The sequence below is a fragment of the Salminus brasiliensis genome, chromosome 5 (assembly GCF_030463535.1).
Source record: "Salminus brasiliensis chromosome 5, fSalBra1.hap2, whole genome shotgun sequence".
In the NCBI taxonomy this organism is placed as follows: Eukaryota; Metazoa; Chordata; class Actinopteri; order Characiformes; family Bryconidae; genus Salminus; species Salminus brasiliensis.
This window is the reverse complement of record NC_132882.1, coordinates 24,466,798-24,492,439: the sequence shown is the minus strand read 5'-3', so window position 1 is coordinate 24,492,439 and position 25,642 is coordinate 24,466,798. Positions and strand designations below refer to the sequence as shown.

Sequence of the window (25,642 nt, the reverse complement as noted above, 5' to 3'; positions counted from 1 at the left end):
CAACCGCTGAGGAGTAAACGGTCTGGATCGACCTGTGCACGCTTACACTTACACACCATCTGAAAACGGTGCCGTAAATAATGGAAATCGCGCAAAAATATTAAGGAAACGAAATGCAAAAAATATATAAAAAAATTAAAAGCGTCGTTTCCCCCATCTCAGACCTCGGGAGTCATGCTGAAGGTAAAAAAAAAAAAAAGCAGATCAGCAGTTAGATCAATGTTTAAGGTCTATTTTTTTCTTACATGGATTAAACCGAAACTGCAATAAGGACCGTGTGCATCACTTTTAAAACTCCTATTTAGTCTCAATTTAGGCTTAACGTGGATCTGGGCAACCGACCACACAAAAAAAGGAGTTGCTGTGTAGATGGACAGTAGCATTAGCTACATTTCCTCTAACTGAGAGCCTGCAATGAGCTCAGACCAAAGCCAGTATGTCGATTTCAGTTGTTTTATCATAATCCACTCTAACATCTATTCTAGCCGTGGTCACATTTTAAAAGATCCTTTATCCAGTGCATCATATTGTGGAAATTTAGCATGTCAGACAAAAACCTTCACTTTTACAGGCCCAACACACTTGCTCACTAATGCTACAGCAGCAGTGAAGCCTACCTGAATGTATATAAAGGAGGCTTTGGCAATGGCATTGTCCAGAAGTAGCACGTGACCTTTGTGAGCCCAATCGTGGCTTTGTTGCTAAACATGGTGTCGAGTTAGACTCTGCTTTGCCAGCCCCAGCTTGGAGCTTAGGCCTTTCAGAGACATCAAGTAGCCATTCAGAATTCAGCAATATTGGCAGGCATTCGTGTCTTAAAAAAATAAAGAAATAAAACAAAAGCATTCTTTTGGAAAACCTTCAGAAGTAGCACGTCTCCAGTTGAAGGTATAGGGGATTAAGAGGCAGCTATACCAGCATGCCTTGGCAGAGGGTGTCAAATAAGCAGATGTCTCACATTTACACTGCAGTAGTGCACTTAAAGAGTCAGCCAGATCTGAACTCAGATTGTGCTTTAGTTTCCACCACAGTCTTAAAACCAAATGTGAGTCTTGGATGAACTGTCAGGGCCAGATCATACAATGGTTGGAGAATCCACCCCTTTGCTGTAGCCCTCCTGCACTGTACTGGTCTGTGTTTTGGTGCTCCCAAAGACTTCAATGATCCAGGAAGATCACTAGGGTCAAGTGGACAGCAGCACTAGAGCTGTTGGAACACGCAAAGATGTTGACACATTAACTCTAGGTACCGTTTTGGGTGTGGAGGTATTTTGGGGTCTAGAACAGTCTAAAGAGGTGAGTGATGAACAGTTCTTTTGTATTCACAGACAGTCTAGAAGGTGTCATTAGTTAATGTTCCAGATATTGTACAGCCTTTGGATAAGGAATAGCAGGGGGGGAAAATACCCACAAAAATAAACAAAAATAAATAAATAAACAAACAATACAAATCAAAAAGATTAACCATTCCCAGAAATGGTTGTAGGTTAATATAAAATCAGTAGTACCTTGTACTCAGTAAATCTAAGTGTCAAATGCATCCAGACTAGAACTACAGCTGATTAAGCAGTGATCCTAACAGAGGATTTCAGACAATGTTTTTTTAAACATACACCTGCATTTGCCTTGTGATGCAGGAAATCTCCATCTGAGAATAAAGAACTGTGTTTTTTTGCTGCAGTGTCAAAATTCACACTTGTGCCAGGAGTGGTGAATGTGTGAGTCGAACAAAATGATGGATTGACACCCGTCCCTTAATGAGAGATAGGAGGTATGTAAGGAACCACCTTTCTGAATGTGAATGCACATTAGGATAAAAGAAGACACCATATACTCCTCAAAGATTCAACATTTCAGCATTCAGAGAAAAAAGGGGAAAAAAAGAAAGAAAAGAAAGAAATCACATCAGTTGGTTTCACTATTGATACATGCAAGATTGTACAGGTTTACAGGCCTGGTAACATTCTGACCCAGTTCACGCTGTTGAAACCAGTAACAGGGGTTGAAAAACACCGGTATTAGCTTGCACTTAGCAAAACACTAGCTAATATCTTACACTCAGATCTAACAGAATAACACTTTTGAATGTCATTCGGACTGTCTAAAACACACAAATCCTATCCAGCCAACCTCCGCAGGGCAGGTTGTGTAGGAGATGTTGCTGGAAGCTGCGATATACACATTTGTACACTTAGAAAACGTTTCTGGAGAACTTAAAGAGTCACCTTGATGACCTCAGAACTATGCAAACTGAAGATTTAAATAAATGTATGTGGTTAAGGGGGGTGGGGGGGGTAAAATAGGAAAAGAAGATACAAAAAATGCAAAGTGTAAGTGAAAGGCATCAGTGCCTCTTCATTGGCATTCTCCAGGATCAGCTTTCCAGGATAGTGACGGAACATACACATGGCCTTAAAGGAGCTACTTGCAGGATTTGCTTTTTAATTACACTGAAATTTGGCATGATTACCTTTACAACAGAAATACACTCTAAAGCATTTCCAGATATTTAGTTTAAGCCGAATTATACAGTTGTCCCAGATGTGTGACCCAAAAATAGCGGGCAATCACGCTGACTGGTAACCAAGTTTAATATTACGTGTAGCTCCTTTAGAGGCCACAAGACAGTGCCTGCCTTAACCTACAAACTCAGAACAAATGATGAACAAAAGGACAAAACATGAAAAAAGGATCAAGGATCAAGATCAGAAAACAGAACAGGTTCTTTTTGTTTCTTTAGTTTTACTAAAGTTACACATTCTGTATTCACACTTCTACTGAAAAAAAGCAAAAGCACACCAAAACTAAAAATGTGAAACACTGTCGTCATCGCAATGGTAAAGAAATGCTAGCCCCCATCATTCTTGGTTCTCAGCGCAGGGCTTTTATTAGCAACAATACACGTGAGAGCTTGGTTCAAAACTGAACAACAGAAACTTGAAGGAAGAAAGCACTAGGAAATCCATTCTGAGGCTTGAGTCGCTCTGCTTTGCTCTGCTAGCTTATTTCTGTACCACAGCCTTCAAGCTTGAAGAAGGGCAAGCGGCGTTACGAACGACCGTGGATGGCCGAAGCTAAGTCTAAGGTTAATTTTGAATTCAGTTTAAAGTTGAAGCAGAGATGAACTGGTCTGTTGAGTGAGTGAGTGTGTGTGTGTATGTGTACAGAAAGAGAGTGACAGGGCTTAGAGAGCAGAAAGGCTTGTTTTCCCCTCAATCAGAGCTGTAGGAAAGCAGAAGCCATACACAGTGGGAAAGAGCAGTAATAGTTACAAGAAGGAAAGAGCTAAAGTTCCTATTTACATTTATAATTACAGCTCTAAGTAACTGAGAAAACTTGTTTTTGCACACACACACACACACCCACCTATATACACACGCACACGCGCACACACACACACACACTCCTTCATTCGTGCTACTCCATCCCAAAAAAATTGGAACTGAACTGAATAACCACCTTTTGGCTTTCTCTTTCTCTCTCTTATTTCGTTCGTCTTTGTTGCGTCGTCTTCCTTTCCCTCCTAGTTCATCACCGTCATCATCTCTTAGTCTAAACGCAAGTGAACGTTGCTGGCTGTGGGTGAGCAGGGTTGAAGGTTGAGGGGGCATCAGTGAGTGTGTGTTTAGACTTTAATTATGGCCTGGAGTCTGGCGCCAACCCTTCCTACACCAGACCGCAGCATGAAACGAAACTTCAGGCGGACCTTTATTCTACCTAAGCCTAATAACGTGGGGGCATGAAGGGTCGCTTGGGGGGGTGCAGCGATCCTCCTCGAAAGGCAGGACCAGGTCGTTTCATTCCAGGCAGCAGTGGCTCTCGTGAGAGGGAAGGGGGTGGGAGAGGCAAGGGAAGTGGAAGGCCTCCTCGGGACAAGGGCCTCTGGGACATTGGGGAGGTGGGGGGCGCGTGGTGGGGTGGGCGAAGGAGGCCATGTGGGGAAGGGGGGCGACGAGCTCGTTGGGCTCCAGGTGGGGCAGGTAGACAATTCGGGGAGGGCAGGAGGGGTCGTGGGTCTCCGGATGGAGAGGGTGTGGTGGGAGTACTTGGGGTGGAAGGTGACGGTGGGCCCTCTCGCCCTCGGCCCAAAAGGGGTGGGGGTATGCCTGGGGCACCAGGGCGGTGGAGAGGAGGGGCATGGTGAGGGATAAACTGCTCTTTAAGTGTGCCAGGTCGCAAGGGCAAAGACTTACCCCTGGTGGAGGTGCCAGTGCCAGCCCCACCCCCTTCTGGGCGCAGGTTGGCAGGCGGGTGTGGGAGGACACGATCAATAGGCACCAAGACACCTCCTACCATAACTGCAGAGGTGGGGGAGAGAGGAAAGTCTCTGGGGGCCAGTGGGGGCTGGGGCAAGGGTGGGGCTGTTGTGGGTGGAGCAACTGAAGGGAGTGGGGGCTGAGGGATGGGTGGAACTGGAAGGGTGGGGAAAAAGGGAGAAGGTGGATGGTGTTGGGGCATAGTGTGAGTGTGCACAGGATGGGCAGAGTCCTCAGTGGTGTAGGGAAGTGGGGGGTATTGCCCCTGGGGCACTAGACGAGCAGGAGGTGGCGCCAAGCCCAGCTCCTCTGAGCTCTCAGTGGCATGGTTGCCAGGATGCGATGGGGGCGGGGCATCCATAAACTCCTCCTCTTCATACCAGGCTCCGCCTGCTCTGGTTGCAGCTCCACTCGCCCTCCGAGGTCCTCGGCCAATCACGCGAATGCTCTCCACTGTCTGGATGCGGTTGCTATAGCCCAGTGCTTCTATAGGCGTGCCTTCATTGCTGCTGGTCGCAGTGGTAACCACAGTCTCAATGTGATGGTAGTGCTCACGGTCTTCCTCCTTCTTCCCTCCTTTCTTCCCTTTCTCTTCCTTCTCCTTGCCTCCGTTCTGAGACCCACCACTAGGTCTGCGCAAAGAAATACTCTTCCCTCCAGATCCCTCCATCTTAATTGCCTTTCCGCCCAAATCTTGCACAGAAGAGGCCGAGCCTGTGGATCCCCCAGCTTTTCTTTTCATGCCATCCAGCTCTTTGAGTTTCACTGTGCTCCTGCCTGCGTTTTTCCCGCTGGGACTGAAGGCCTGTGGCCTTGAAGTTGAGGAGGACGAGGCAGGGGTGCGGTAGTCCCTATCCTTTCGCTCATCCTCTCTTGGTGTGATCACAGCGTCCCAGGGGTCACTATGGTATGCCGTAGGTGAAAGAGCCCCGGAACAGCCTGGTTTCTGGTCGTTAGGGACACAGGGGGTGTCCATGATCTCGTCCTGGGTTGGGGTGCTACCACTTTCATCCCGCACCGGGGTGCCGTCCGCATTGTCTCCGCCTACCAAGAGGGGGCTGTTACTGACCCCGTCATCCAGGCCCAGGGCGCTGAACCCAGGGTTTCCCTGCAGGAAGCTGTTGATCTTGGACTCCAGGCTGGGCATAGTGGCCACCTCCCGCTCTCTCTCCCGCTCCCTTTCCCTCTCTCGCCTGTCCCTCTCCTTGTCCTTCTCCTTCTCCTTCTCCCTGTCTCTCGCTTTTACCCTGTCCCACTCTACGCCTCGCTCACGTTCCAGGTCACGCTTTAGGTTGTTGCAAGGAGGCTTTGGAGTCTTAGGGGTGCTCGAGGTCGTAGTAACTGTCGCTGTGGTGATGGTTGAGGATGTTGGGGTGGAGGAAGGAGGAGTGGGATTCTGTGAACTGAGAGAGCCGGCACGAGCAGATGAGAGCAGAGAGGACAAGCCTGAGAGACAGAAACAGATATATATATATATATATATATAAGAGAGACAAAGGCAAAAAAAGAAACAGAAGAATCTGTTAAACTGTTACAATCAATATGAGAGAGGTGTGTGTTCATACCTTGTAGACGTGGGCTGTTTGCCTGCGTTTTGGTGAGGGCACTGAGTATGCCCTCAGGTGAAATGTCCACTCTGGACAGAATACTGGCCAGTGGATTGGATGTAGAAGTTCCACTGGGAGCAGCAAGAGGAGCTTTTGAAGGGGTGTGGCTAGATGGTGTAGTGGGTGTTCCAGGCGAAGGGCGGGACACAGGGCTTACACCTGTGGAGAAAAACAAGTATATAAAAAAATAAAATATGTGAAACTATATTTGGATATATAGTAAATACATTTTGCCAAACTATCAATTTAATGTTTTATTACTGAAATAAATCAGAGAGATTCTGGATGTCTGTAGAATCTTCTCAGTAAGAAATATAGCCCTGTTGCTAGCATTGAAAAAGGTTCACCTGTGCTCTTCATCACATTAGTGATGCTGCTGAGAATGGAGCTGATCTTGCCTAGATCCACATTTGCCAAATTCATCTGCAAAGCGGCATGGCTTGCAGGGACAGGTGTGGTAGGGGTAGGGGCCGGAGACGCTGGTGGCATCTGACTGGATGCAGGCTCAGACACCACCTTCGTAGGAGGGGCTAAAGCTGGGGCCGCTGTGACGTGAGGAGATTGGGCAGCTGTTGCGTTGGCAGTCTTGGAAGCAGCCACTGGAGAGGTCTTTTCTTTTTTTTCTTCGACTGAAAGAGAAGCGAAAACTAAAACGGTTAAGAGAGACATTTTCTACAGTTCCCCAGTCACACATCTTGCATTAAGCCAAAGACTTCTGTAGCACGCTCACTGTGAACTCTCTGGACAAAACTTACTCATACACCGGCTCACTAGGACATTACCTGGACGTTGTACTAGGGGGCCGACAGGATAACGTCTGGTACAAATGATTCAGGCATTACATATGTTTTACTTTTTTTTTTTCTAATTTATGATAAAACAACCAACTCTGTCAGGTATATATAAATTAAACACATACACTCTTTACTCTGTCTAATTGCCTCCAAATAGTAATTTGCACAGCAGAACTGCAATACCGGATTAGTGCTAGTTGTGTGCATAATAAATGATTAAGAATAAAAAGACTAAAAACATTAACAGTGTTATGGTACGAATTCTGCCACTCTTAAAGACCAGCTCCTGCTCCCTTGAAAGATGCCATGCTTATTCTGACTTGTGCCTTTAACCCTCTGGGGTCTAAGCTTCAGAAAAGTAGTTGGGCGTATGCATAAAATACAACAAGAGGCAGAAGACAAGGTTCATTGGACAATGAGTGGAGTGCCCATTGGACAATTTCGCATGTGTGGGTCACATAAGATATGGCAATAATATACAATGGAAAGGGTAGGCTCTACAGATTCAGGAAATATTTGAACCGTATTTCTGTGCTGAATTATTGCAATTATACTAAATGGAACATTGGAACTATAATAATTGACTGCCCAAAGGAGAAAATTACTGCGATTTGCTCAGATTCTAAGAAAATTCCAGGTTAATAAAACAAAACAAACAAACAAAACAAAAAGGTGGACTCCATCACATGGTCCTGTTCTCACCTATGATGCCAGGGTTTGTGAAGTTCTCCTCCTCCTCAGACAGGTCCATGTCCTCCACATCCCGATTGTCCTTCTGGTCTCCTGCTCTCACTCCCTCTCGGTCCGCGGTGGCCTGGCCCGCTCTTGCCCCCAGCGCATGGAAGGGAGACTCCGAGCCAGTGGGTGAGGGAGCATCCTCAGATGGCGAGGGAATGGGTGAGTCCTCCATGTCTGGTAGCGTGGTCTTCAGAGCATCCAGTTTACGCTTTAGGCCGGACACTCGATTAGCAAAAGTTTTGTACGCCTGAACGGAGGCAGAGAAAGAATATGAAATGGTAGTTAACAGGAACAGTTGAGGCCTGAAAGCCCACAAAACATTTTAGAGAAAATGTGACCTAAAGGTCATTGAAAATCTGGATACTTAGTTCCTGCAAGACTCCACAAAAATCTCATAGAATTAGAAGCCTTTAACAGGGAGGAATGGAAAACCAGGAAGGAACAGGAAATCAAGCCATCTTATACCTTCTTGGCTACTCAGTAACATGTTTTTTTGCATTTAACCTGACAAATACTCCAATTCATTGTTTCTATGGTTGTTTCTAAAACATTAGACATAAACAAAGCTGACTTACATTGGCAACAATCTTGACCTCTTTGTACTGCATTTCATAGAAAACTTCTGCATTCCCCAGGGCTTCCAATAGAGGGGGTCCTGCTTGCATCTGCCCCTCCAGAAACTTTACAAACTCTTGCAGCTTCAAGCTGCCCTCCTCAAAGTCTTTCGAAAACTTATTTCCTCCTGCTTTATCTATAGAGACACAGAAGAAGAAGCAAAGAGATAAATGAAGAACACAGCATTTTTCATTAACAAAACTCCCACATGCATAGCAGAAAAGTTCCAAGTCACCTTTGAGCCTCTTAAGGGCCTCTGTGCTGCAGACATCTACTCTGAGAGCAGTCAGCTGCTTCTCTCTTAGCTCACTCTCTTCCATAGAGCGCTTATAAGCGGCCAAGCTCTCAATTAATACATGCGGCTGGAAAAGGGGGGGGGGGTAGAGACAACATTAATTGATGAGAAATAATATGAAGAGGAAAAATATTCAGCTTTCTGGGTCTTAGGTATCAAAAAAAAAAAAAATAAAAAAAATAAATAAATAAAAAAAAAAAAATAAAAAAAACTTACCGCAAACTCTGCCACGATCTTCGACTTGAGGGCAGTTTTGGGGTTAACTGTGAGAAGGAAAGAATGAATACACAAGCCATTTCTAATAAACCTTGTGTCACTTGTGTAATCAGTTCAACTATAAACACAACTTCTACACTGCTGTTGTGATAATCACTGTTCTCCTCAAAATCACTTTTAATCAGTGGGATATCTCTACTGAAAATAATTGGTATGATTTCCAGAAAAATCATACACCCTTAGGAACTACTCGACTGTTAATCATTACAATTTGTCAAGAGTCTTAAAATCAACAAGAATGCTGTAGCAGTCCTTTCCGAACTATAGAGTATGCAGTTACCAGAAGGTGGTGGTGGCTGATCTTTTTTCTGTAGAGTGGCCTTCAGCTCGGTGATCAGTTCTTCTGGATAAACAGTCCTCTCCTGCCAGATGTTGAATATTCTCTCCACTGACTTGCGCACTTTAGCATCCCTACAGACAAAGCAGAAAAAGAAACACGGAAAGGATGACACTTAAAACAGACTTGATTAAAATGTAAATCTATTCAAATTAGTGTTGAGAGTCTTGCTTAGTTTGAATGATGATGATGATCAGGGTATCCACGGGTCAGCAGTCTGAACATTTGCCACAAGGAGGCGCTAGTAGCACTCAAAAAGCATTTGTAAAATCACAAATATGACATCTGCAACAGCAGAATCTTATGAAATGCAGGTATGTGTGTAGGTACAAACTGTCCTTCTCAGTTTTAGCATTAAAAAATTGACAAATGTATTGTAAAAGTTGGACAGATCAGTGTTTTTGGGGCATATACTGACCAAGGGCAGAGCTGGATGTCACAACAACCACATTAACATCAAGATTACCAGATTTAAAAGATGCATTTTCAACGGCCTGCCTTTTGAGGATTTTGGAAACTTTGAAAGACGCCTGTTTGGTTGGATACTGGATTAGCAAGAGAGTGCCAGACCTTTCTCCACTCATACACTTAAAGAATCATCCAAATGCCAGGTGTGCGGCCCACACACAGAGTGTAATTAAATTTTTATATTTATGCTGCATATTGCAAATACAAAAAAACAAAACAAACCAAAAACAACAACAAAACCCACTAATCCTTGATGTTACAGACTGCTTTGCATAATAGTGACCAAATTTATTTTGCTGGCTCATGTGAACACCTTTTTTAATTCAACATTATCTGTGATTGGTCAGGATACTCAAATAACATTCAGTTACTGGTTAGAGGGACATTAGCATATTTCTGTAGTAACTGTATTATAAAGAATGAAAAATATGATTAGCAAACAACATACTGTGCAGTCATAACACGCGCACACACACACACACACACACACACACACACACACACACACACACACACACACACACACACACACACACACACACACACACAAAGTGCTAACCTGACCAGCAGGGCGGCATCTGGTAGGACGTCAGCGAAAGCGCTGCGGTATACGATTGCGTTCTTCCTCTTGCAGTTCTGAATGACATCATTAGCGAGGTAGAAGAGGTTCAGCCTGTGACTGGGATCCGCTGTACAGGGAGGAAGAGGAAAAATTGATTGGAAAAATGGAATGGAAAAGGATTTCCAATTTACAATATTTGTCACACAAGCTTTTTCTTGCAGTGGCAATTTCAATGAGCATCCTCTGCTGCATCTTGAAGGGTGAGAAAAAGAAAAATAATAGAGATTCTTCGTTTACCGTTTACCGATATACATGTACATTTAAATCTCCACTCTCATGCTCAGGTGAAAGGCTTAAGCCTATAAAGGTAGCTACTGATACTGCTGCTTTGGTGCCAGATGGGTAAACAGCAAAAGTGTGACATATTACATTAGGGCTGGGCAATAGGACAATAGTTTATCGTATTGTGATAAATTGGTGTTATAGGGATGCACAATATGCTTTTCTTAACATAGAGGATACTGTTAGTGCTTAATAAACACTGATAAGCTGCAGGTTTCATTGCAAACTGTGTAATAAGGCTAGTTTGATTAGATGAAGTGCAGCAGGTGCTGAATAAATGCATGATGTGAGCGTCAGTAAGCTGGAACAGAGTCTGTGATTCATTATCATCTAAACATTGCGGGGTTTCAGTAGCCAGACTTGAATTTGATCTGTGGTGAGCAGACTTATCCTGTTAACGAAGTTAAGGCCAACCAGCTTCTCTCTCCTGATTCAGATTGAGTAGTTTAACATCTACAGCTGTTGTCAGACTGAAGGTTTAACACTTACTGACTGAAACTGTGCACTTGGTCTCCGACCCTGTGAGTAAACCGAACTTTGTATATGATTGTGTTTCGGTTTTAAATCAACGCAGGAGATGAGATTGTTCGGAAGCCACGTAAACATAGAACCATCTGCGGAACTTCTGCAATTTGCGCTAATCCCTGTCCCCGGTAATACTGTATACAGCAGTAATAAATGAGACGATGTGATGGTGCGAAAAAAGTGCATACCACCCAACCCTATTAGTGTCAAATTAAACAGCTCGATTGTCAGTGTGGTTACTCAGGAGCACATTAATATTTAATATTTTTTGAAGGCTGATGCCACAAAACACAGTACACTGGATACTATTTTGATTCTTCACACAATGAAATTAGCACAATGATAACTTGCGATTTCTAACTTTTTTCCCCCAATTTAGTTCAGGAAAAAAAGATGCGTTTGTAATATACTGAGATTTACCATCTAATCTGTAATTTTTATTTGTCAAGTAATAAAGGATAGGAATTTGAATGTCAAACGTATTAGATGGCTTCTTGTAGAGGCAGGATATCTACCTGCAGCAATATTTCATGCCGTGCACATGGTATTTTTACATTACAGTAATGTAATTCTCACACAAAACAAAAGCATACTCAAGATTTCGGTATTGATCATGGGACAGAAATAAGAGGCATCACATCATTGCTATTCTTTAACGTTAATAAGAAAGAAAAACTGTACATTACCCTTGCTCTCCTGCCCTGGACAGCCCAGACTAGTACCATGGTTCATCTGTGACCTTACTTGAACTTGATAAACACTACATGAGGCCAAGGGAATGATTCAGAATGCCAAGCAAAAAGCTGCTGATGAACCATGTTCAGCTTGGTTTGTAGCCTCAGACAGGCCTAACCGACACATTCCACCAACTGACAAACAGCATATATGGACAGTGGGCACAGCTAACAGCTCAAAAGTACCACAGTTTAGGAAATGTCCCAACAAGTTCCTTTTTCTGTAAATTTTTGCCAAAAACTAGACATTAATCAAACATTTACAGTCAGTACCACAAGCAGAGTGACTGGTTAGCTTTGGGGCTTTTGCCTTAGTTAACTTTAAAATGATTTTAACGTTTAAAATGATCCTTTCACTAAATCTGGTTGCACAACTTATCCATATGGCATGTCCTAACTAGATAATGCGCAGTCTACAACCGTGATAAACAGTGTCACACAGACGGCAATCAGCACAGATTTCTTCCTGCATCCCTAGATTTTTGAAACAAAGTTAAATACAATGTAATAAAAGCACAGTTTGCTCTGACCCAGGGAGAAAATAATGTAGCCCCAAACAAGCCATATTTTGTTAGCTCCAAGTTTAGTTGCAACTCACATCTGTTTAGGGGTAGGTGTAAATGTTCAGCAGGTAGTATCTTCTATGCAGATACGACGCAGCTGTTGTGTGATGCAACCCGTTTTGATTTAGGAACGTGTAAACCTGAACTTGGCACACTTACGTTACAACTAGCCTTTGCTTAAACTGATACACAACTAACGCAACCAGGCCCTGGAGATGACAACAGAACTATGAAATAGATGCTGTAGACTGACCACCAGCCAGGCGAAGAGTGTGTTCACTGCTCAGATCTTTTTTTTTTTTTTTTTTTTTTTTTTTTTAAACTGAAAAAGTGACACATTAGGGTAAAGGACGAAATTTCAGTTTCTGTATAATTCATACAAATGAATTTTGCACCTCACCTCATTTGGAGGAGGAGGAGGAGAAAAAAAACCCCAAACAAACCAAACACCTTGCGTAAAGGCTAAAACATTTAAATCTAATATTTTTCCTATGTCTGATGTCAAATGTCTGCCTTGATTATGAGAGTTCCTAATACTAGGATATGTTTTACAGTGTCATGAATCGATGAAATTTTTGAAATAGGTCTAAAAAATAAATAAATAAATAAATAAATAAAAACTTCGCCTGCACGATATCAGGAAAAAACTGACACTGCAACATTTTTCTCCTTGGTGATACATATTGCAATAAAAATAATAATAATAAAAAAAAGATACCAGACTTGGTCAAACATCTCATGATGATAATGCCCTCGTGTATCCAATATTGGAGCAAAACAGATGATATTGGCCAAATATATTCTGCCCTGCCTGCCTTACGAGTTAAATAAACAATCACAAATTTTTAATCACAAATCCAGTGAGAGGAGACCTTACTCACAGGAGTAAGACTGTTTCACAGTTGATGTTAAACATCTCCCTACAGCATACATTAACCAACCACACAGTATCTCAGCATCACCCCAACATTCGGTTCTGATGGAACATGCTTCACCTAATCAGTTTGAAATATTAGTCAAATCTAAACATCAGTCCAATCAAACTGCACTCAGCTTAAAGCCAAGCCATTGCCCTTGCAGGAAGTGGCTCTTGACAAAGGCTCAGATATTGAGTCTGATTCAAGAATAGTATTTTTTGCATTACTTAAGGGATGTAATTAAGCAGCATTTAACACACTGACCAGGCCTACACTAATTAAGTTAATTTTTCTCTCTGGTTCTTTTAGGCTTGTAGGTATGTGGTGAAGAATTTGAGAGGTAGAACCTGTGATGCTTAAAGAGAAGCTCCACTGGACTACTCAAGTCTTTTCTAGAGGTCACCTGGCAATCTGAGACACATTTCTGGGAAAGTGTTGAGGTACTGTAACTCTCTGTAGTCCGAGAGAAAGGATGTACGAGTTAAATAAAAGAGCCCAAAAGTTATAAGAACAGTTTTAACCACAAATGGAGCGAGCTGAGATCATGACCTTACTCAATCACAGGAGTAAGACCACTTCACAGTTGAGGTGAAACATCACCCTACAATGTACATTAACCAACCACATTATTTTTCATGTGACTTCTTTTGCTAACAAACACTGGACATATTGTTCAGCTTCAAATATCAAAAAAGATAAAATATGAGATCAAACTACATCATTTGCATAACCCCCTGTTTTGTAGCAGGCTTGCGTTTTCAAACTAGACCGCAACTTGTGAGATGATACCACAAATTGTGCTGTATGAAACCACTCCAAATCTAAATGTGTTTTCAGTAGGTTAAACAGTGTCTCTGGGCAGGTATTTAAGATCAGCCATAATTTGCCACTCGACACTCGTGAAAACATCTTCAGTGAGCTAAAGATGATGTAAATGGGACGTGCAAATGTTGTCAAGAAAATTTACTCTATACATATATTTTATTATAAAACAAACGATTGCATTTTTGTTTTTGAGGTAATCATGTCCTTGAGGTAATTTGTCAAATAGTCATGGTATCTAGCATTTGATCATCTGTGATCATTAGGGCTATGCAATATTGGAGGAATATATTTACATTGCAATATGTAAAAAAAAACAAAAAACAAATAATAATAAAAACAAACAAATTTGGAATAACAAAAACATTTTGAATAAGCAGCAAAAACGCTTGTCTCACGACATGCTTGACAGAATTTCACAGTGCATGTCTGTGAATATTGCGCATGCACACAGCGACGGCGATGTTGAAACGATATACTGTGCAGCCCCAATCACCATCCTGCTCAGCTCTCCTCAGACTCAGTGCTAGCATTTCTCTTACACAGGTCTGGGTTTCTGGCTCAACATTAGTATTACACAGAAGTGTAACGTAAAAATGTAGTCACCTCAACACTGTTCTGCTAGAAGAGGCTTCATCTAATCGGTTTGAAATATTAGTTACATCAGTCCAAACTAATTCCACTGAGTTTAGAGCAAAGCCAGTGCCCTTGCAGTGAGCCTTTACAGAGTCTGATTCAAAGACAGTATCTTTTGCATTACTGAGTAATTAAGCAGCATTTATAACACAGACCAGACCCACAAAGGGTACTTTATACTGTTTACTGGGCTAATGTTAGACAGCAATATTTGGCAGGCCATTAGTTGTACCATTAGTTGTTTATACTAATTAAGTTCATTTCTTTCCTTTTAGATGAAGAAATGTGAGAGGTGGAATGTGTCAGTTTCTTTAGGTTTTTGGTAAAGTATACCAGAACAAGACCAGATACAAGAACAAAAACAAAAAAAACAGAACAAATAAAGAAACTATTTTAATGACATCACCAAAATAATGCAATTTAATACATTTGATGACTTTCGATCTGGCGCACACTGTCAAATTAATGAAGCCTGTCTAGATGCCACTTCTGCCAAAAAAAATAAAAATAAAATAAAATAAAAAATCCACAGAAAACACTGAATATGATGTAGCATATAATCCTTGATTAGTTGAAGAACCCAAAACTAGTTGGAAAACCCTCAATCAACGCATACGTCTGCTATTCCAATTACTCCTTTACATTTATCAATAGCTCAAACATTTATATACATTTATATATATAAACAATTATAGGTTGTCATTTTCTAGAGGTCATGTAATGTGTAGGTGGTGCTGGACTACTGCACTACATACCAGCATTTCAGTTGTTATAGTTCTTACCCATGCTGACACAAGCCTGACACAAACATCTGCACTTATATTCGAGATTAAGCATTATGTGTCACTGCAGGGCTAATCTAGATGGATTTTGTTCCAAATTATATATGTTTATGTATTGGTGTCGACATATGTGGAAATCTCAGTTATTAGCAACAGCCCACAATTCCTATAAATCCATCCCCATTGCTTATTTATCACTGCTGTCATACAAAAACAAAAAACAAACAAACAAACAACAAAAAAAAAACAGTGACTATACAGAAAGAAAAAAAAACCCCAAAACAATAAAAACTCTTCTTAACCTCCAATAGAAGTCAACATAAAAACATACCACGTTTTGGAGCATTTCTATTGGTCCAAATTGTGAGAGACTATAATGATGAACAATAGCCACCACATTCAAATGATGTTATATCACAGCAAACATACATAAATGTGTTATCAAGCAAAAATTTAAAGTCTAATCAAACTGGAGTTTATAAAAGAAAAAAAAAAAAAAAAAAAAAAGAGAAAATAGAAAAAGTTGATCATTTTCTAACTGGAAATGAAAAACAGCTACAGAGGAAACCTGCTGTCCAGGCCTACACACAGACTGCTTACTTCAACCAGTCACTCACTCGTCCCCTTGACTGCCACAAAAATAAACGCTGCCCTCATGAGTGGTAAACCTAGTATGCACTTGTTGTTCACAAACGCAAGCAGCAAGTAGCCAACAGGCTGAGACTGATAAGGTAGAATTGAGAGACAAACTTTGCCAAAAGTTTACTGGACTTTTCTTCAACATTCAGATAAGAACAGATAGCCCTCACCACTGGAAACAGCACTTACCCACTAATAACAGTGTGAACCAAGTTACATCTGCTAAATATTTAAATGGTGGCACAGAAACACTTCCACGGTAGAATTTTTAAACTCTAGTGACCAGTTAGCAACTGCTGATTCAGCCCCACAGCTGCACAACTGACAGACAGTCTCAGTGAGGCATTGTGGGGAATGTGGTATTTGTGGGTCTGCTGATCTGTGGTGCACGGTGTCAGTGTGCGACCTCAGTTCTGCTAAAACAGCCATTCAGAAACAACACCTAGAAAATTGTACTGATCAACAGCGTTGGTCTCGCAATACTACAGCTTCATCTACCGCCCTGAACCATCTACAACTCTGATCAGAATTCTGGACACGACATTTGTTTTTCAAGCTTCCTACAAGCTGTAAGTAACAGCATGGTACTGGATATATAAACACGCGCAACAAATGTTTCTTTTATACGATTAACAATCATTTCAGACGTTTGAGAAAGTTTGTGTTTCAGCTGGGACTGGTTTGTCTGTTAGTGCTCTGAGAGGACGGAGGCTGCATAGACCTTCACTATATGACTATGATTCACAGTTTCAAAATGTACCACAAATGTTGCAAGAGTGGACTATTTAGAATTCCATGGTCATGTGAAGCCATATATATATATATATATATATATATAGGGGCAGTGGTGGCTCAGCGGTTAGAGCACCGGGCTGTCGATAACAGGGTTGTGGGTTCGATTCCCGGGCTCGGCAAGCTGCCACTGTTGGGCCCTTGAGCAAGGCCCTTTACCCTCTCTGCTCCCCGGGCGCTGGAGTTGGCTGCCCACCGCTCTGGGTGTGTGTGTACTCACTGCCCCTAACACATGTGTGTGTGTGTGTGTGTGTGTGTGTGTGTGAGTGTGAGTGTGTGTTCACTACCAGATGGGTTAAATGCGGAGGACACATTTCGCTGTACACTATACAGTGACATATACTTGCACCTTTACCTTTATCTTTACTTTACTTTTTATATATATATATATATATATATATATATATATATATATATATATATATATATATATATATATATATATATATATAAAAAACAATCCCACGCACATACTGTATATTCACCTAGTAAGAAGGGCTGTGAATTGGCAAGAACCTGCAGGCTTCTGATTTAATATTATGTGAAACCCTCTTGACCCTCATATACACCAAAAGTGCCCAAACGTTTGCATACAACTGCATGTAAATAAAATCAAGGTTTATGTATATAAAATCTGTATAGACCAGAGAAGACTTTCTACTAGATACTTTGGAGAATTGTGGTGAGGATTTCATTGCATTCAGCATCAAAGTGTGTTAGAGAGGTCAGAATGTTGGATGATCACCACCTCATCTAATCCCAAACTCATCCCAAAATTGGATGGAGCACTAACCATCTTTCCAGAGAACACAGCTAGATTGCTGGGCTCAATGCTGGGGGAGGGCTTTATAGCCCTCTAGCCCCCACCCGGCATTATGTTCATGTTTATGATTATCTGCTCCAGTCATGTTGTATGTATGTATGTATAAATAAATAAATGTAAAAAATATATAATAATAATAATAATATATAATATTAATATATAATCAAAAAAATCTCTACAGGGACTAGACAAGCTGTGTGTGTGTGCAATATGTCAGCAATAGGAGTAGCTGAATGCATTTATTAGAAGGGCTGTGTTCAAAACATTTGGACATACAGTATAGCGAGTAGATGGATGCATACATGCATATGTAAGGATTGCATTGTGGTGCTTGTACTAAGCAGCTTTAAACAATGTTTAGCAATTTGTGTGAAGCTGCAATAATAATAATACTAATAATACTACAATATACATACAAACAGCCCCATGTCATACAGTGCATTCTGAAATTATGCAGAATGCCATAAAGCACTGAGCAAAATAATGTAAAGTAATAAAACAGCGCGTGTAACTGGACTTCAGTGCATACAGCTCTGGTGTGTAAAGGCTGCTGGGCAGACCTGTGGCAATATGGGCTCAACCCCAGTCCTACATTAAGAGGGGTACCCAGGCTTAGTTTAGATGCCAGTTCTGGTGAAGATGCACCTTCTGAACGCTTTAAGCAACCTGCCAAAATGAAGATACAGTCTACAGAAAGTTCTCATCTATCTTCACAGACTCTGTCTCCTAAACTCGCTGTGCAGACTAGCCAGCCCCCACAACAGCAGCCCTCATCATTAGCACTAGCTGGTGATCTGATATGTGCAGCTGATTGAGGTCAGACCATGTTTAAGGGACAGTTACGGTGACTTCATGTTTCCCTGAAGCACAAACCAGATAAACCAGGCCTGGATGATCAGCAGCAGCAGCAGCAGCAGCAGCAGCAGCATGTTAGCCAGCAACACCAACACAAACTGAGTCACCATGTCCTCTGCATGGAGGAATACAGCGGAAAAAGTGCCCACAGCACAGCCTTACAGAGTTTCAACTGCGCACACATGGCTGCAGGCTTCCCACGAAGAAATAAGCGCTCAAACAGCAGACAGGCAGGCTGGGCCGGAGCCTGTGCAGAGCAAAGCATTGAAAGAAAAACACTCACATTTCTTGAGCCACTTCATCCAGTAGCGCACGACCAGGATGTGGTGCTTCTTGTTCTCGATGCACCATGAACTGAGGCCCTGGATGGACTCCATTGTGTTGGAGACTCCCTGGAAGCGGCGGTCCATCGTGGCCTCCAGCGCGGCCGCGAAGCTGATCCTGCTGCGGCTGCGACCACGGTCCGCTTCAGCTCCGGCCGCCATCTTTCCTTCACCTTCTCCCAGGCCCCAGCCGCTTCATTTAGGACTGACCGCTGGAGGGCGCCAGGGGGCGGGACGCTGCTCACTACAACGAAATACGGGGTCGCGTCCCAAACCGCAAACAAGCACACTAAAAAGTGTGCCTTTTCAACTGCGTATAGTAGTGAGGTAGACAAGTTAGACTGTTCCGTTGTGCGGGTTTGGACACCTGAGTACCCGCTCACTTTACTTCAAAATTCACACACCTCATTTCAGTTGGCTGTAAACAATATCGATTTAAAATAAAATACACTGTCAGAATGAAAAGAAACACTGAAGATAATGACTTAAGGAAATTGGCTCAATTGTTCCCGTTGGATATTTTAGTTTCCAGCAGAAATTTACCAAATGTGCTTAACAAAACACCAGAAAAGGATAATATTGGCCTAATACATATCCTAATAAGCCCCCGATACTGTACAATTATTATACATATCAGATAGAACAAATATAAATAATAAATATAAATAAAATAAAATAAATATAATAATAAATTAAATACAGCTCATGTGTTTATTGTAGTAATTGTATTGTGTCAGCAGATGGCGCTGTCAGACTGTTTATATGGAGGCAATGGACCCAGACGTTCAGGTCAAGTCCCGAAAGGGTCCGTCTTCATTCTCTCTAGTGTATTAGTGTGTACTTTTACTAGTATACTTTCGTTTGCTTTTTTCCTTAGTTACATTTTATTATTATTTTTTATTGATTCTGTAATTGTATTTTTGATTCATTTCATTCACGTCTGTTGTTTTTCTGTTGTGTAATTCTGAACTTTTATTTTAGACCAAAATGATTTTGGAAAGTGAAGATTAATATCTAACAATTCCAGGTCATGTGCTGATAGATGCTTCATGTTACTCTGCAGTTCTTTAAGGAGCTTTAGGAGTTGAGCAGTATTAAACCTCACCACATTTTAATTATTTAATTGTAGTCCTTTTATGTGAGGATGGATTTAGGCTGGCCTGTCTGCTCAGTCTTTTTTCTGTCTGTCTCAAAATGCATGCTTAACTCCACACACCCTCAAACAGCGGAGTCCTGTCACTGCTGTAAGTGGCTAACAGTATGTGGATCAGTGATCCATGAGTTCTTGTCCATCATGATAGCTTTTCTGAACAAAGCTCTAAGTTTGCTTTCTAAACTCAAGGGTTGCCACGACACTCACCTAAAAGGGTGTAAGAGGGACAGAGAGGGAAGGAAGTTGAGCATGTTGGGGTCAGGTAGGAGATAGGTAGGAGGTCAGCCGTCCCGATCCGCCAGATAAGAGATAAGAGGAGACTATTGTGGGATATTAGCCTGGAGGGGAAGAGACTTGCTGTTACAGCCATCAATCCGCAGAATGATTACTCTTTCGTGAAGTTGGGTTTCCGGTTTTCTTGGGTTGCTCTAGGTCATCGCCTTACTGCAACAAAGAAAGTCCCTCTGTTTAAGACTGACTGAAGGATTAACTGCACATGACAGTTTGGAGAGGCTGGAGAGCAAACACTTGTAGCAGTCCAGCTTGGAGAGTGAGCACAGGGGGAAGGGTGGGTGGGGGAAGGCTGGGGTGCAATGAGGAGGACAAAGTTACAGTGTTAGTTTTCAGGCCTTTCAGTGAAACATGGTCCTACCCTGTCAGTGTCTGATGCACATCTGGCATCGGTTCTTAAAGCAGGAGGAGCATGTCTCATGGTGGTAACTGCCTGGGGAGATGCACTGGGATTGTATGAGACTGCATGAGGTTTTAATGAGATTGTAAGAGACTGCATGATGGATACTTGAGGTTGTGAGAGACAGTTTGAAACTATATGAAATTGTAGAAAAGAACATAATGAGGAATAAGACACTATATGGGGACTGTATTTGACTGTATACGGACTGTATTGGGTTATATGATGACTGTATAAGACTGTATAGGGACTGCATGGGGTTGTATGAAGACTGTATAAGACCATATAGGGACTGTATGGGGTTGTATGAAGACTGTATTAGACTGTATGGGGTTGTACGAAGACTGTATAAGACTGTGTAAGGATTGTATGGGGTTGTATCATTTACATTTACATTTACGGCATTTAGCTGACGCTCTTATCCAGAGCGACTTACAAGGTGACTGGAATTACAGAGGTGGGCCAATGTAGTGTTAGGAGTCTTGCCCAGGGACTCTTATTGGTGTAGCACAGCTTAGTCACCCAGACTGGGAATCGAACCCTGGTCTCCCACATGGTGTAATAGCTCACTGGCAGCTAGTGGTTTTATCTGTTGCGCCACACCAACCACCATCACTGTATCACTGTATGAATACGGTGTGAGTATTGTATAGGAATGTATGTAGACTGTATAGGACTCTGAGTATTGTATGGGACTGTATGTAGACTGTATAGGACTGTAATGATTGTATGGGACTGTTTGGCAATAAGACTTCAAGACCCTATTAGTACCTGGCCACCTTATTTGACTAGTATCTGGATTGTATCCTGATAAGATTTTAGCCACATGCATTTACACTTGTTAGTTGAATGGGTCTCTGGTTAGTCAGACTGAAGTCTGATTGCTGTGTGGGATGGAATATGCAACTTTGCTTGGTGCACAGCAATTATTACTGGTGTTTCCTTTGCACTGGGAGGGTCTTGGAAAGACGGATGCGTTTCCATTGCTATAACTTTGTTAACCACTTCAGACCACCTCCTGAAGTGGTGGCTATCTGATTTGTATCTGTTTAAAGTGAAGGGCCTGTTTCACACCTGGCATTAACCTGCATTTTTGTATTTTTAAAAACCCTCTTTGACACACTGTAATCGAAGCACTCAGACCCCCTTTGAAGGTGGTCAAAATCTTGTCCACATTTAATACCAGTGTGAATGGAATGTAATTGGATTCCGTCAGGCAAGCGGAAATAGGTCTGTCAAAGAAAAAAATGAGTAATGAGTTAATATGAGTAATAAATACTGTGGATCTTGGCCTCTCTCGTCCTCTTACTCTATCTCCATCTCTCTCTCTCTCTCTCTCTCTCTCTCGTGTTTGTGCGTGCTTATTTATGGGTAGATGAGAGCAGTATTACATAGTTTGTTTCCCTGCAGTTTAAATATTCCTGACCCTTTTTCTGATTGAGCAGTTACAGGAATTTGAGAAGCATCTATTGTTCCACCACATTGTAGAACCACTACCATTGCTCTAAACTGTCTCCCATAGCAGGACAGTTTTGATGAGAAACTGTTGTTTACAAGAAGCGAAACTGAAGTTTTTTTTATGCAGGAAAGTAAAATCGCATGTCATCTGATCACACTAGGGATGCATTTTAATGCCAAGTGTATACAGAATCAGTCACGGTATATCCAGATACTACCCGGATACGATGCATGTTGATGCCCTATGTAAACAGGCCCAAGTGACCAGGTTTCATGGGACTGGGTGGCTGTGTGAACACTGCATAAGACTGTGTGAATACTGTACAGGGGTGTGTGAGGACCATTAGACTGTATGAAAGACAGCATTAGATCATATGATGACATGAGCCAGATTCAAAGCTTTGCTCCTTATACATCTATTCTTACATTGGCTGCTTTGGCTATAACAGTGCCTGAAACATCTCAGGATCTCTGTAGAACTGCGCTGGAATGAGCTGCGACAGTGAGAGAATTGCTCAGACATTAGTAGCTGGAAGAGCTGACATCAGCTTCGGCTTGGTCAAGCCCAGGCAGGAGTCCTGCAGGGGGTAAATAAACACCCGCTACTGCCTCAGCTGACCAGCTATAAATCACCCTTACTCATCCCCTCCTCTCTCTCTCTGTCTCATTCTCTTTCCTACCGAGTTTCTCTCCCATGAGTTCATCCAGATGTCCATTCTGCGCTGTCGTCCCATGACTCAATGGGATGAAGGAGAGTTGGTCAACTCTGAGTTAATGAGGAGCAGCTTGCAAAGTTGTATCCATTCTGTCTGCTGCCTATTACTTGAGAGACTGGCAGGCCATGAAATATAAACACACATGAGAGGTTTAGCTTCCTTTTGGAAGCATCAGTGCTGTTTCTAGGATTTAAAACTAGAATATATTTACAGACAGGTGATAAATCAACAGAAAGTATCTTAGTGAGGTGTTGGGCCACCACAAGCAGCATGGACAGCTTCAGTGCGATTTGACATAGACATCACAAGTCTCTGGAACTGAACTGCATGGTATCATGGAGGCATGGTATATCATTCTTTCAAAAGATATTTCCTTCATTGATGTTTTCATGATCATGGTTTAGAGTGTTATCAAGCGCGTTGGTCCACAATCTCGCAGCAGAATATAAATATTTACATTTAAGGCCTTTAGCAGATGCTCTGACGGCTCATTTATGCTCACCGTTAAATCTGGATAAGGATACGGACAGAGACTTCATTCATGTTTATTTCGTCCGTATTTGTGCACGTTTTCTGAAAGCTTACAGATAATGAGGAAATGGAGCAGTACCACTGGAAACCATGGGACAGTGCAGCCAATAGTTCAAGTGAAACATGACCAAATGGACCAAATGGACATAAAAAAAGAAATCTCTGGCAAAAAATAAACTTATGGTGGAACATTTTACACAGTTTTTTTTAGCCAATAATGCCGCTGCCACTTCTGGCTTTTTGTAGTGAGTACATTAGAACAACCTCCACCACTGTCGCTGTATTTGTTGAGTGACGTACAAATGAGGTATTGAGACCAAGTGGGCAAGTGCATGTGGTGCATTTACTAAGAGAAGTGTACATACATGAATGCTTGACCCGTACAACAGGCCACAGGGCACAAGTAGTCGATAACTGCATTTACAATGGCATGCAAATGTTTGGGCACCATTGATTAAGGAAGTAGACAATTAACTGACTTCAAAAAACTCCTTGGTGTCACAAGAGATTTGATCTCTCAGATAACTTTTACCAATATCTCAGACCTCACAATCATCATTAGGATACACATTTGAAAGCTTTATAAATACTCTGACTCTTCAAACCTTCAGCAGAAGTCCTCTAAGCTATCTAATGCCCACAAAGCAGTAGAAGGCTATGGAGTGGTGGTGTACTGTTCTACAGTGCAAATATCTCCTTCATGAAAATCAGAAGAAAAGCTTTTCAGCATCCTCACCACATAATCAGAGATGGTCAGAGCCAGAGATTTTCGAGGGAACATCTAAACAAGCCCTGATGTATTTTGGAAACAAGTCCTGTGCACTGAGGAAGTCACAATAGAACATTTTGATCGCAATGAGCAAAGGTATGTTTATAGAAAACAAAGAGAGAGGAGCATGGTAGGAGAGGAAGAGGAACCCAAAGATCACAGTCTTAGAACATCAGACTTCCTGGAAGAGTTCCATCATAGAAACCCTACCTAACAGCAACTCACAAAATGCAGCACCTCAACACCACAAAATGTCACTGAAACCTCAAACGGAATCATTTACTGTGGTCAGATGATACAAATATTGAACTTTTTGGTCATGTTCAGCATCACTATCATTTGGTGAAAAAAAAGACTGCATACAAGGAAAAGCTCATGATACCCACTGTCAAATATGGTAGATCACTGATGCTTTGAGGCTGTTTGATACTGAAACTAGGCCATGGTGGACCTTTCAGCAAGATAATGACTCCAAACAAACATCAGAAATCCACAAAGAATGGTTGTGGGAACTCAAAATCAAAGGTCTGCAACAACAGCCCATCCAGTCTCCAAATTTGAACCTAATTGAAAACCTGTGTGCATTGAAGAGGGCAGTCCACAACCAAAGACCCAAGGATATCAAGGGACTGGAAATGTTCTGCATGGTGGAACAGTCCAAGATCCTTCAACAACATCACACAATTTGAGAAATCTCCCTTCCCAGAACAGCTTAATCTGGAGACAGTAGTGAATGCGCTGAGTCAGCATTAGCATAGTGCACCCAAATGTTAGCAATCAATGTGTCTGTTTCTGGAGCTTTGGGCCTCCATAAGCATTGATGATCTGACACAACTCTCAATTTTGCTTCAAATCATATCTGGTTTAAACAAAAAAGTGATTATGCTTATTAAGATTGCACTGTAATATGAGTTATGAAATCGATTAATACAGTGCTTTGGACGGTCCATCTTCTTCATACCATAGTTACCCAGACAGGGCAATATCCATAATTGCCACAGAATATTATACAACCTTTACCTTTCACTCATTGGCCACATTCTAAGCTCTACCTATCTTACAGGTCCACTATAGCAGGTGTACAATTTCAGACTGTCAGTTTCTGAACACAAGACTGCTGCTAATGGGATATTATTTGGTTGGTCAAAAACTCTGTGAGACAAGATAAGGTGAGAGTAACTCAGCAACAAATGGCTCTGACCATTGATTAAGCGCAACAGCAGGAGTGGGCAATGTGTCCAGCACAGTTAGCTGATTTCTCTGCTCTAAAAGACCTACTAAACCCTCCAGGACCGGAATTGCCCACCACAGCACTAGAGGAAGGTTTACTTAATTCTGCATCAGAAATGCTACAGTCTCCACCCATTCAGCAGCAAATTGAAGGGCTTTACTAATAACTAGGATGGTGTGTTTAGTCTTTTGGGGTCCTAAAGCTGATAAAAAAAGCTTACTTGACGCAACTAAACCACAAGCTTTATAGTCGGCGATGTAACATGCAAACCAGTAATACAACTGACAAGCAAGATGTCAAATACTAATTATTGTACATTTAATGCAAAGGCACGAAGACATACTATACTATACAATACATACAAAAATAATAGCACGTGTCTTTATAAGGGGA

At 41.9% G+C, this 25,642-nt stretch overlaps 1 protein-coding gene across 2 annotated transcripts in view; it reads right to left on the bottom strand.

Moving 5' to 3' along the window:
• rprd2b (regulation of nuclear pre-mRNA domain containing 2b) overlaps positions 1–18,882 on the bottom strand; it is a 21,043-nt gene extending 2,161 nt beyond the window's left edge. The window contains exons 1-10 of one of the 2 annotated variants that reach the window (XR_011979718.1): positions 18,661–18,882; positions 9,945–10,074; positions 8,861–8,991; positions 8,521–8,567; positions 8,245–8,371; positions 7,970–8,145; positions 7,359–7,641; positions 6,210–6,491; positions 5,821–6,021; positions 3,459–5,701 (exon numbers count right to left, since the gene is read on the bottom strand). Coding sequence is in view for 1 of the 2 variants with exons in the window: in XM_072679877.1 (XP_072535978.1) it covers positions 3,723–5,701; positions 5,821–6,021; positions 6,210–6,491; positions 7,359–7,641; positions 7,970–8,145; positions 8,245–8,371; positions 8,521–8,567; positions 8,861–8,991; positions 9,945–10,074; positions 18,661–18,862 (3,558 nt within the window). In the remaining variant the exon portion in view is untranslated. Of the gene's footprint in view, positions 1–1,863; positions 5,702–5,820; positions 6,022–6,209; positions 6,492–7,358; positions 7,642–7,969; positions 8,146–8,244; positions 8,372–8,520; positions 8,568–8,860; positions 8,992–9,944; positions 10,075–18,660 lie in introns of those variants that run through there. The other variant, XM_072679877.1, reaches the window with a different exon arrangement.
• Positions 18,883–25,642: the final 6,760 nt, after the last annotated feature.